This window comes from Blennius ocellaris (genome assembly GCF_963422515.1).
Source record: "Blennius ocellaris genome assembly, chromosome: 11".
NCBI lineage: Eukaryota > Metazoa > Chordata > Actinopteri > Blenniiformes > Blenniidae > Blennius > Blennius ocellaris.
The window spans coordinates 23,112,728-23,125,085 of NC_137660.1; the positions used below are offsets into that span (position 1 = coordinate 23,112,728).

The window sequence follows — 12,358 nt, forward strand, 5'->3', positions numbered from 1 at the left end:
TTGTTCATCATTGTGAAGCCAACAGTGACACAGAAAAGCCCTCATGGGACAGAGGGTGACACAGATACTGAGCCTAAAACCAGAACAGGAGATGGACCGAACTCAGGAGACATGAAACAAGGTCAAGATGTAGAGAGGAAGAGAAGAAAAGAGACATGAAGTTTTAGGCAAGGGAGACACCAGCAGGTACACATGCAGTTATCTATCCATTTGGCAGCTGGTGCCAATCGCTCACTGTGAATGAGCACCGTGAAGTCCATGATCCCAGGGCAAACACCTTGAGACAGACTCATGTATTCACACTTACTGGTCATTTAGAGACACTGATTGATCTCAAATGCATGTTTCTGGACAGTAAAGTCCCCACAGAGTGGCCCCAAGCTGACCGAGGTCTGGAGGATTTCTTACTGTGAGTAAAGAGAGCTCAATGCAGATCCTCAGATGTGGAAAAAAAGAGTGATTGTGGACTTTCAACTACAATGGGGGATCTATTTCTCTATCTTAATCTAATACAGACATTGTTCCACAGGTGATAGGGTGAATAAGGCCATTGGAGCCAGATATCATTTAAAAGTAAATGTATTTCCGTGTTTGAATACGATTTAAAGACATTTATTTCATGTGATTTTTGTTTTTCCTGGTCTATGGGTGAAATAGCTGTATTTAGTGGTTGGTTAAGCAAAAGGGGAGGATATCAGCAGTAGAGTTTCGGATAAGAGAACCCTTCATTACATATCCCTGTGGTTTTGGTCCTAGGTCATAAGTCTAGCCTACTGGGAATGACGTGGGTTTTCTGTTGCTCTCACAATGATCAAAGTTGCTGGTCTCAGATCTGATAACGCCAAATTTTCTGTGAAACACGAAAACAGTAAAGTCAGAAGTGAGCTTGTAATTGAATCCTTTGGAATCAATTTTTCATTTCAGTAGAGTCCCATTTCTCATGCAAAGTAACCACAGAAAAATATCAAATAGAAGCAAAGGAATGGAGCGACAGATCAGGCAATGACCATTTATTTTTCTTTATATGACCAGATAACCATATTATTCATGGTGTAACAATTAACAGCTAACTTGCAATTGCCAATTGGTGACATTCACAATATGAATGAATAAATAATTTTTTTGACAGTATAATCTCAAATTAAATTTTTGTTTTCTTTTTTAAATTTTTAATCCTATCAATCCATCTTCTATGTTGCTTTATCAAACTTGTGGGATACTGGAACTAATCCCATATGACAATGACGTGATTTGGATCCTGAATAAAAATCTTTTAAAATGTGTTGTTGCGGTTCTCTCTCTCTCTCTCTCTCTCTCTCTCTCTCTCTCTCTCTCTCTCTCTCTCTCTCTCTCTCTCTCTCTCTGTGTCCAATATATTGCACTGCATTAGAACCGATAATACCTGGAGACCTTGATGCTTAATGTGTGATGTGAAGGAAAAAAAAAGATCAGTGGTTAATTAATTAGCTGCAATACAATACTTTTCCACATAACGTCACTCCAACACAAGCAACGAATAAATAAATACTACAAGCTCACCTTTCTGTAAATTGCCACGTGGATGATTTTTACAGGGGCTGGAGACAAATTAAAGACAATGCTTACGAAATGCAACACTCTATAAGTATTGATGAAATTTGAAATTGAATGATAGTTGTTGTAAATAAAACCTTTTTAGCAGATGCCCCATGTTATGATATTATAGTCATATTCTTTTGCCAGAATATGCCTTTTTGGACGCACTGCACAGATGTTAGCAACAACAACGCTGTATCTGGCATTATATGCACAGTCAGAGCATATCATATAATGTGTGAACTAATTGAGAGTGCACCATTTCTAAAGTCAGTCTTATATTTTGATAAAAACGGAAAAGAGAGTATTGTAATGGTAAGTAAAAGCGATACAACGTTAATAGAAAAAACAGGAAAAACAGCTATATTAACAGGAGGGTTTAATTAATTTTACGAACGAGACAGTCGAAAGGGCAGTAAGGTATACTTTGTGTGTATATTTCGTTGTGTGGCTTTTTTGTATTATTTGTTTTAAGTTTGGTGTAGGGTAATTTTAATGACGTGTCAAGATTTACGAGAGAGATGTAATGTAAGAATTACATTAACGTTAATTTAATGTTGTGTATTTTATGTTCAGCTCTTAAATTGGTCAGAGGAGAGAAGGAGGAGACAATACAGTGTTTGACCAACAGTCCAGGCTCCGCTACAGACGGTATGGTGCAGGAAAACCGGGTAGGAACTAATGTTGTCCGGCGAGATTCGTCACGAGCCGATTTTGTTGTGACGCAGAAGGCTATTGATTTGAGGCTGCAGTTTATCGAGTCGTTCGCTGCACGGTGAGTTATAGCCACACTTGCGTTATCTTACGCGATATGAAATAGCATGAAACGTGACATTAAAGTGTTTCAAGTTGTGCTTTTAAAAGCCTCTGCATTGTCGACATGATATGCTTTTTCTGCCTCACGCAGCCATGGTGACACGTTCAATGCTAACTGCTAATGCTATCCGTCTGCAGGTCAAGAGCTTTAATAGCTCTATGCAATTTAGTAAAACCCCAGGCTGTTCAAACACTAACTGTTATTGCATATTAATAATACCATTGTTGTCGTATAACTAGTAATAAATTGTGACCGCTGCCCTGAATATTTCCTTCGAAACTAACGTTCTTATCGCTGATCTAGAGAAACGACGTCCATCCACAGGCCCATTTACGTCTGCAATATTAAAAAAGAATATATCCGAGACGACCGGCGTCAACTTATGTTTAAAACTACCTTTCAAACAAGATGTTTTTCAGACTAGGTAAAAAAAAAAAAAAAAACGTCTATCGCACCATTTAGACACAAGGCTTTACAATGAGATAATGGACATTCTTTAAAGCAAGGCAATTCAAAATCTTCATCATAATAGATTGGGATTATGGATTGCATAAAAACGAGGCGATTGAAAAAGGCATGAGCATGACAGCAATTAAAATAAAAGGTTTAAAGGTAATAAAATAAGTCGAATCTATTGTTTACTCTAAAGCCTGGACCAAATAAGTCTTTTAAGGACCGATTTAAAAGAAGTGTGACAGGAGTCCTCAGATGTTCAGGACGTTTGTGCTGCATGGGAACTAAAAGCTGCTTCAATCTTACTCTTGACTAAAACACTCATAAACATCAGGGGTCTGAAGGTTTCATATTATACAAGTAAATCTGACCTGTATTTTGGCCCGAGACCATTTTAAAGCTTTATAGACAAGAAGTACGATTTTGAAGGCGAGCCTTTGACCTTTATAGACAAGAAGTACGATTTTGAAGGCGAGCCTTTGACACAGGGGCACACTGTTCTGGATTAGCTGCAGCTGTCTTACAGACTTTATACTGAGACCTGTAAACACACTTGTATCAATCCAGTCTAGTGAAAACGTATGTAATGATAACCAGAGTTCTGGCCTCATTTGATGTTTTGAGTGACATGAAGTCAAGATGAATACTGACCTTTAACCCTTTCTCTTTGGGAGCTATGTAGAATATGAGACTTGGGTCTAAAAGACTTGACATCAGCAAAGTGACAGCAAACGCATGTAACGAGACACATACTAGTTCAATGCATATGAATACAAGACAATACAATACAATTAACAAGCATGACTAACACCAAATGGTTATTGGTAGATGCACAATGACCAAAAAAATCACAATAAATGCACTAGATCTTTTGAGACACTCTCCACCTCTAAACGATGGCAAAGACATGTACAATAACTGAAGTTCAATACAAGAGGGATAAAATGAGAGGAAAGCAAAACACAAGGTGCAAAAATAGTTTGAAATAATCCAAAGGCTTGCACACCAAAACAAATAAAACAAGCAAAGATTGTATGTTTTTGTGTTTCTTTCTATGTATTTTATCAATGCCATCAGTGTACCTTGAAACTATAATAGGTATTGTTAAAGTAAGCAAATTCATAAAGGTGCTTATATAAAATCCTTACATTTAGACTGCAAATACATGTCTATGTAGTGTATCTCAAGAGGAAATGTATGTAGTTTGTCAGCCTGTTATATCAAGGTTGGATTGTATGACTTATGTATTGCACATAAACAGATGCAATTATCTTGGGAAGCTTAGATCCTTTAATCATCTCAGGAACCCATGACACTAAGAGACCTTTTTGTCTTTGCAGGGTAGTTGTAATGGCGGGTGGAGAATCAGCAGGTGTCGACCTCAGCAGGAAGTTTGTATCGGAAGCAGAGCTTGATGAGAGAAGAAAGAAGAGGCAAGAAGAATGGGAGAAAGTCAGAAAACCTGATGATCCAGAGGGTAATGACACACGCTCACTCGATCACACACACAGATCCAAAACAAAACAAACTTCTGAGATACCTGCAACTATACAATTCTAACCACCCTTGTGTGTATGTATCCCTGTCAGAGGTACCAGAGGAGGAGTATGACAATCGTTCCCTCTTTGAACGACTCCAAGAGCAGAAAGATAAGAAGCAAGAGGAATTTGAGGAGCAACTTAAATTCAGTGGGTCTTTGAATTAACCCCCTTCCTTCTTTTTCCACTCTGCTCTACATTCATGTGGCTTCATAGTGAATGTCGGTCTTGGGGAAACATCTTCAGATGACGTTCATGGATTATGTTTGCAGATATATAACATATTGTCTGGTCAGTTTTTCCCAGGAGCTTTTTCAATGGAGACATAATCCTGATGTCGTATTCAGATGTCTGGTCAATCATTACAAATAATTAATGATAATATCCATTTTTAATCTGGCTAAGAAATCATTTGTCATTGTTTTGAACACAGAGATGGATTGCAGTCTTGTCTTTTCTGCCTTGTCACCCTATGTATACTAATATGTCTATTTGGAGCACATACCAGTTGTCATTATTGAAAAACATGTCTGATTCCAGAATTTTTTTTTTACATGATTTGACCTTGAGCTGAGTTTCCAACTGTCAGTTTGTTTTATGTTGAAATGTATGTGTTTTCACCTGTGGACATATTGTTTAATTGCTGCCAAATAATACTAATGTAACTGGCAAAACTAAGTATTTTACCTTTCTATGCATTTCTTCTGCAAGAATTCCCCATTGAAGTGCTTCAAGTTATATTTCATTGTGTTACGGAAAATCTACAATTAAACATGTAATTTTTTCAGGAGATATTCAACCATTATTTTTTCATGTATATCTTACTTGCTGAAAAACCAACATTGAGTTTCTCCAAACATTCATGATCTTAAATCATTCCATTAACATGTTTCATCTCTTTGAAGATCAGTGTTGTTTGTTTTAAGGCTCGACCATCACAGCTTGCTTTGTAGGTGTGTCTGTGTGTGTGTGTGTGAGTGTGTGTGTGTGTGTGTGGGGGGGGGGGGGGGGTGTACACATTCAGTCTCTTCTCTGCCATGTGTTGAAAACATGTTTCCATGGTGACAGAAAACATGGTGAGGGGATTGGACGAGGATGAGACCAGTTTCTTGGACGAGGTCTCCCGGCAACAGTGCCTGGTGGAGAAGCAGCGCAGAGACGAGGAGAAGAAGGAGCTATTGGAGTACAGAATATCCTTTAAATACACGCTGACAGGTTGATGATAATCATCATAAATGGTTGGAATAGTTTAATTTGTTTTACTTTCTTTTAAGAAATGAGGAATGGAGAGAGGCCACAGAACACCGCATAATGTGGAGGAAAACGATTCGCGTCGACTGTTTGTAAAAACTTAAATACTGGTCAGTGTTGTTGTTTTTTTGTTGTTCTTTTTCTTTCACATTTAACATTGATCTAAACTCAAATCCAAACAGTGAAACTGTTTCAAAAGCAAAGTTTTACATTCATTTTAAAATGTTAAAAAGAATAGGATTAATAGAAAATCTGTTGAAAGGAAGTAGCATATTTCACCAATACAGTGAGCCAAGATACATCTGAGGAAACTTATCAAGTGGTTTCAGAAAGGAAAATAAAGCAGCGAGAAGAGAAATTATGTGAATCAAAAGGGAAATCTGGGGAAATAACTAAAGATCAGAGTTCATAGAAGGTGTGAAGACAGTTTGTGTGGAAAAATGAACCAAAAGCACATTTAAGTAGGATATTTCAGTAGCTGTATTCAAAACTTTTTCCCTGTGTCATTTCACATTCTTTATTAATACCTCAATTGGACAGGTCCCAATCAAATTTGACAGAAGTTTTAACATGGCTTGATTTTAATTAGACTTATGTTGAAGCAGCTATCTTTCTCACAAACCTTGTGTCTTTCGAGGTATGGCCCTCTGTTGAACTCCATGAACTCTTCACCCTATTTTGTCACGCATCATCAGGCTCTCGATGTGAGTCGCTGTCTTTTCCTCACTCTGCCTTTGTGCTTCTCTGTGCCTCTGAAATCTGTCTTTTAATCCAGCGCAGTGATGGATCCATACACAGAGAGTTGAATGGGTCGCTCCTTTTCTACCTGATCTTCCTTTGTAGTAGATAATAAACCTTAACACTGCATTGTCACAGCGCTCGAGTGAAGCAAGCAGCTGTAGACAGTAAACGAGAACCCGAAAAAAAGCCTGCGGCTAAACCTTCAGGGCCGCAGCAAAGAACTAGTCTCCTCTCTCAAGCTCATTTATTAGCCGGAGCTGTTAAAAGACGCAGGTACACACACAGTCTCACTCTTTAACCGAAATGAAATGACTTTAAATGTTCTTCAGTCTATTATTCTTCTTTTTTTTTCACACCTAGTTCCTCGCAGTCTTCGGACAGCAGTAAGAAACAGAAGGTGGAAATAACAACAGCAGCTTCAGAGACAACAGGAAACGGAGACAGACACACAGGTGGGCTGCAGTCTGAGGCTGAATGGACCAAACAAACATACACATTCCTCTCACAGATGGAGCGTGTTTGTCAAATAAATCCAAAGTCTGAGATTCTTCCAATATTGGAAAGAAAACTGAACAAGCGTGTCACGGAGAAGCTCAGCTAAAAATTAGTTTGAGAGAGATTGGTGCAAGCTTACTCAGATTTCACAGTAACTAATAAGTTTTGATAACTTTTGTTTTTAAGTTGTGCTGACAAGAATATTGGCAAGTCGTTCCTCACCTTTTTCTTGTTTTGCCATTATTTTAAGTGTGTTTCAGTCCCTATAATTATTGCATCCTATATACCAGTTTTGTATGACAGTTTCGATATGAGCTGAAATCCAGTTACAGAATTTGCATTTATCTATAAACAATGATTAGAAGAGGGAATTTCAGAGTGTATGTTTGACAACAATTACTTTTTACTATAAATATGCACTAATTAAGTGATTAAAGACTCACTAACTGGAATTCGTCATCTTGAACCTTGTTGTTAGTTTATGTGACATCACAGTGAGTTCTGCAGGCTTAGTCATGCATTTTCCTTTCATAACTTTGAACTTTCCTCTCCAGTTGCTCATGAATGCACCTTTACAGCCTGCATGCGAATGTGATCGTCAAGATTTTTCAATTCAAATCTTTGGTTACTTAATATGCAGGGGTGAGTAGTTTCTCTGAATCTCACAGTGTGTTGTGGTGTTCAGAACAGGAGTGCGGAGCAGGAGGAGGCGCAGGGGCAGCTGAAGCTCAGCTCACGGTACCCGGGTTGACATCGAAGACACTGGCGGCCCCCCTGAGCTCGGGTCAAGGCGTACTGCACCTGCCGTCGGCTGCTGTGTGCGTGGGCGTTTTACCGGGACTCAGTGCTTATTCAGGCAGCAGCGACTCCGACAGCAGCTCGGACAGCGAAGGTAGCGTGGACGCAACTATGTCGCCGTACCCCCGCCACAACAGGGCCTACAGATAGAGTCAGAAACGCACACATACATACACAGAAAGCTAACGTGTTTGCAGATTTTAAGTGTAGTAAGAAAAGGTAGCCTCACCCGAGATAGGGTTGACCCACACCAGTGGGGTGGAAAAAAAAGGTCATATATACATTAACTGATGTAGAAGTACACATACATACAAAATAATCGTATATGCTGAGGATGATAAATCATGTGAAATTTCTTATACACTTGGAACATACAGCTTTCAGTAACTACGTTGTATTCACAGCTGTGAGATGCTCTTTGTCCTCAAAGTTCAGCGCAATAAAGCTGAAACCAATCGAAAGTCTTTTCTGAACTAAGTCTGTGCATCTGTTTTGTTTTTGTTTTCTTGTTATGGTTATTGTGGCACTCCAACATGACACCTCCAACCTTCCTTCCTCCCTCCAATTGCATCTCACGCAGTTTAGGCTGAGCAAGCAATCCCGCACTGCCCACCCTGACGACATCCCGCCCCCCCTCACCACACCCCCCCTTCCAAACCGACCCACAGCGACCGCAAGCTGTGCTATTGGCTGAGGAAGCAGTGATTGACAGCTGTGGAGCAAAGGAGGAGACTGCTTTAGACTGTCACATAACTCAAATCTTAAAACAATGAACTGACGAGAAGGGCGAGCAGGACACTCTCTCTCTCCCTCTCTCTCTCTCTCTCTCTCTCTCCCTCCCCCATTTCATTGGAGTTATTCCAGATTGACTGATATGGAAAAAACAAAAATTGTGTGAATTTTAATGTGATTACTCACCAGTACGTTGATTGTTTTAAAGTCATCATTCTGGAAAGATGGTGTAACGTTTGCTGCTTTCTCAGGTGATGGAGTGCTGTTTTGTTGGTCAAAGAAATAAAGAAAGAACTTTTGTTTTCTTGCTGTGAGATATGTGCGAGTACAACACAATAAGTTTCTTTTTTTTTCATAAGTCATAGATTTTGTAATGGTAAGATTTAGTTCATACCTCTATTGTACATGGTAGTAGTAGTTTATTCGGTCAACCAAATACAAAACGAAGCAACAAAGGGTGAAAAAAAAACCCAAACAAATAGAGGAAGACCGAAGGATTTAGGCTGAAGTTTAACATATTTTGCCTAACCTTGTATATAGTATACTTAAAGCTTCTGCAAATGGTGTAATAGAACCAAAACAATTGTATTGAATTTTTTGCCATTCCCGAGATACCAAACAAACTGTCCTCTAAGGGGACAGTTACTTTTAATCTTGTTCTTCCTGAGCTTGATTTTTTCACAAGTGGTAAAACCTTGGAGTGGCCGTGTTGAGTCACTTTAATGTCAGTCAGTTTATGGTCTGGCTTTCAGACCTTAGGATCTTCTGTCCAGATTGTAGCCAGTGGGTAAATGGTTTAAACCTGCTCATCCTGTAGACTACATCACTTTGAAAAAGCCAAAAACTTCAGTCATTATTGCATTGACTATTTTTTCAGCTGCTAGTTTGAGTGACTCAATACACCATCTTGTAAACATGTATTGCAAGACTGGGCTAAAGGAACTTAAAACAAGGGGACTTTTGGTACTTATACTAGAAGTACATCACACACAAAAAAGTGTTTCAGGACTGTCATTCTGCTGATTATCTGAGGTTATATTGATGGACATTGAACAAGAATTGTGTATCTTGCACCTTTAACTTATTTCTAGGTTTGCAATGTGCCAAGATTCATCAAATGGAATTGTTGCAATTGGAACAAAACCTCTTAAAATATTGTGAATCTTGCTGATAATAGACCCCATTGACAAAAATACCTCTAACATGTATGCACATTCAGTTGGGGATTTTATTCCCGCACAACAGTTGTGAAAACAATAGTAATACCACTATAATATATATACATTAGAAAGTAGTTCAAGTTAACTTTCCCTTGGATATTCCAGATTTCATTTTCACTCGTCATGATTCTGAGCTGATTGATAACTTCACAAAATAAAATTACTCAAGTGTCATTAGCACATCTGGCTCACAGGAATCGAGTTGCCCAGTTTGAATGTGTAGATTGTACAACAGCAGTTTGGCTTTAACCACATGCAGCTCTGTACTGACTTATCTGCATCTGTCGATATGATTTGGCTTTTTATAAATCTTCAGTTGCCATATTCTTATTAGTTATATTACTGTATTCATGGTGAACTTTTAATATTTGTCATGTGCTATGACATTCAAACGTTCCCCTGTGGGGGATCAAGTCCATCTTTCCTTAACCCAACATCAGGTGCCATCTAGTGGTGATACCATTAATTACAAGATAAACTACTTTTTTAAAACATTTATTACAAATATATTGGTATAAATTGAAAAGTCATTATTACGTAGAGAGAAAATGTTAGCAGACAGCATGACTGAAGAAAAGCTACAGAGCAGGACTGATTCAGTCCTGCTCTCAGCTCTCTGATGGTGGGGGGGCGGCTTTGCGCACAGCCTTGGTCAGGGCTTGTTGGACGACTGGGTACAGTTTATAACATCCTTCAATGCAGGCTCGAACGCCAGCTGTGAGAGTCTCTTCTGTCATTTCTCCGTCTGACTGGAGCCCGGAAATCTGGTTCAGACTGGGAAGGAACGCGACAGTGAGACGACCCTGGTTCTCGCCACCGACTGAGCCGCTGTAGTTTTCCTCCAAGTAGGAGGGATCAGCCACGTAAGAACTGCCGTCCTGTCGGATGGAACAACCGAGCACCAGGTCGTACATTTCAATTCCCGCATCCGCGAGAGCAAGAGAAGCGCATGTGACTGCATGGGCCAGAACCGACCCGCTGTTCTCCAGAACCATCACGTTGACCTCAATCTGAGAGCGGGGGTATTTGTGAAGGCACACGGCCGGCTGAAGACTCTCATGTAGCATCAGGGAGAAGTCTTTGTCCTGGCTCCCTTGAATCCAGGAGCCCCTCTGTGGGCAGGCGAATGGAGTGAAGCGCATGTCAGTTGTCAGTCTGCAGACACAGGAAAAGACAATTTGGAGATCCAAAAATGTTAAATTTTATGTAATTTTATTAAAATTCACTTTAAAAAGTGTTACATCGTTTTAGTTTTAAAAAACCTTTTTGAAATGCCCGTCATTTTAGTCTTACTTATTTTATATTGCCGATTTTTTTCCCGTGCAGTTTTTCCCATCTTTAATGGTTTTATAAAACACTTTGTAATATAAGTGAACAAACAAATCATCTGTTAGCTTTCAACTAAATTACAGAATGCCAAAATAATGTTCATGCTGATCAGATATATATTTATTTGGCCAATAATTGGGATTCTTACTTGAACCATACTTTGTGACATGTTTAGTGACGCTATTTATTACTATTTAGTCTAGTCTTTGGTGCTTATGTTTATAAATCTTGGAAAAACACTGTAAAACGGCAACTTTTTTTTTTTTTTTTTTTTTTTACAACATATTTACATTCAATTTAAATGTGCGTAATTAATGAAATGTGACAACAAACCTTCCACATTTCATATCGGTCTCGTCTTTCCGATCCGTTTCCCGGGGTCCATAAACGCAGCACATGAGCTTTGTGTTTCCAGCTTCGATGTACGCGGAGCCTTTAGCTTGGCTCACCAGGCCGCAGCGCACGAAAACTGGCCGCACGTCCACCTGGTCCCGCTGCCGACCGTCCGCTCTTGGCCCTTGCGAGGGAAGAACCACGGTTGCGGGGTGGCACAGAAACAGAGACGGGCTCTGGGAAACCTCCGGGCCACGGACGCGCTTCGTATCGGTAGGCATGCTGCAGTGAAGTTAGGGGAAGCGTTACAGTCCCCCCGGAAACACAGTGGCAGAAGAAAGGTTCCTATGGCCCGGAAACACAGTGGCAGAAGAAACTGTCCTATGGCGTGACAGTCACTACATATATATATATATATATATATATATACACACACACACACACACACACACACACACACTGTATATCATAATCATAATCCTCAAATACATAAAGTGTTTTTGCTTTGTCAAATGGAATCCATATATGACAATTATTATATTGTTGGACAATATAAAAATTGCCTGGTTTTTCTCCTGTATTTCGTCTCTTCTTTATACAATGTGTTCATGTGTACTTATTTTTCGGTTATTCACTTTTAAAAGATACAAATTAAATTGTTGCAAGAATATTTGATTGTCATTCGTCACGTAATATCTTAAAAAATATAGGTTTTTTTTTTAATGAATGATAGCAATTAGGGCATTTAATCAAATCCTTCCTCGTGAATCTGAAATATATATCCATTGAATACAGAAAAAAATGCAAAACATGTTTTCTCATCAAAGGCTCCTTTATAATGCTGACAGATTTGGATTTAACATTAAAATTATGCAGTTTTTCCAAACGTGCTTGATGAAAAAAAAAACCTCGTCAAAAATCTATATGGCAGGGTAAAAGTTAAAACAGAGATTAAATCTCCAGTTAAAGCTATCCTTGTTGTAAAATGTGTCTTGACTCAGGAGTCTTTTACATTGCATCAGCCGACACCGGGATGTTTCTGTCAATGATGTGGCGGGCTTGGCTCAGACTGACAG

At 39.1% G+C, this 12,358-nt stretch overlaps 2 protein-coding genes across 2 annotated transcripts; one reads left to right on the forward strand and one right to left on the reverse strand.

Annotated features, from left to right (window-relative positions):
• Positions 1–2,285: 2,285 nt before the first annotated feature.
• On the forward strand, positions 2,286–8,240 carry psme3ip1 (proteasome activator subunit 3 interacting protein 1). Its single transcript, XM_080505408.1, has 7 exons — positions 2,286–2,350; positions 4,186–4,322; positions 4,435–4,533; positions 5,452–5,575; positions 6,511–6,648; positions 6,736–6,827; positions 7,556–8,240. The coding sequence occupies exons 2-7, from the start codon at positions 4,196–4,198 to the stop codon at positions 7,816–7,818; spliced, it is 843 nt and encodes a 280-aa protein (XP_080361534.1). The 5' UTR covers positions 2,286–2,350; positions 4,186–4,195; the 3' UTR covers positions 7,819–8,240.
• A 1,929-nt stretch (positions 8,241–10,169) lies between these two features.
• exosc6 (exosome component 6) lies at positions 10,170–11,563 on the reverse strand (the record flags this gene model as incomplete). Its single annotated transcript, XM_080504312.1, has 2 exons — positions 10,170–10,775; positions 11,283–11,563. 2 exons carry the CDS (start codon positions 11,561–11,563, stop codon positions 10,229–10,231), a joined length of 828 nt encoding a protein of 275 aa, XP_080360438.1. The 3' UTR covers positions 10,170–10,228.
• Between the last annotated feature and the right edge of the window lie 795 nt (positions 11,564–12,358).

What these genes read in the sequence shown, in the direction of transcription:
- psme3ip1 (XM_080505408.1), top strand. Translation starts at nt 4,196, where the DNA reads ATGGCGGGTGGAGAATCAGCAGGTGTCGACCTCAGCAGGAAGTTTGTA. An exon ending in AAAACCTGATGATCCAGAGG is followed by an intron (nt 4,323 to 4,434) that starts GTAATGACACAC and finishes TATCCCTGTCAG; the next exon opens with AGGTACCAGAGGAGGAGTAT. An exon ending in TGAGGAGCAACTTAAATTCA is followed by an intron (nt 4,534 to 5,451) that starts GTGGGTCTTTGA and finishes CCATGGTGACAG; the next exon opens with AAAACATGGTGAGGGGATTG.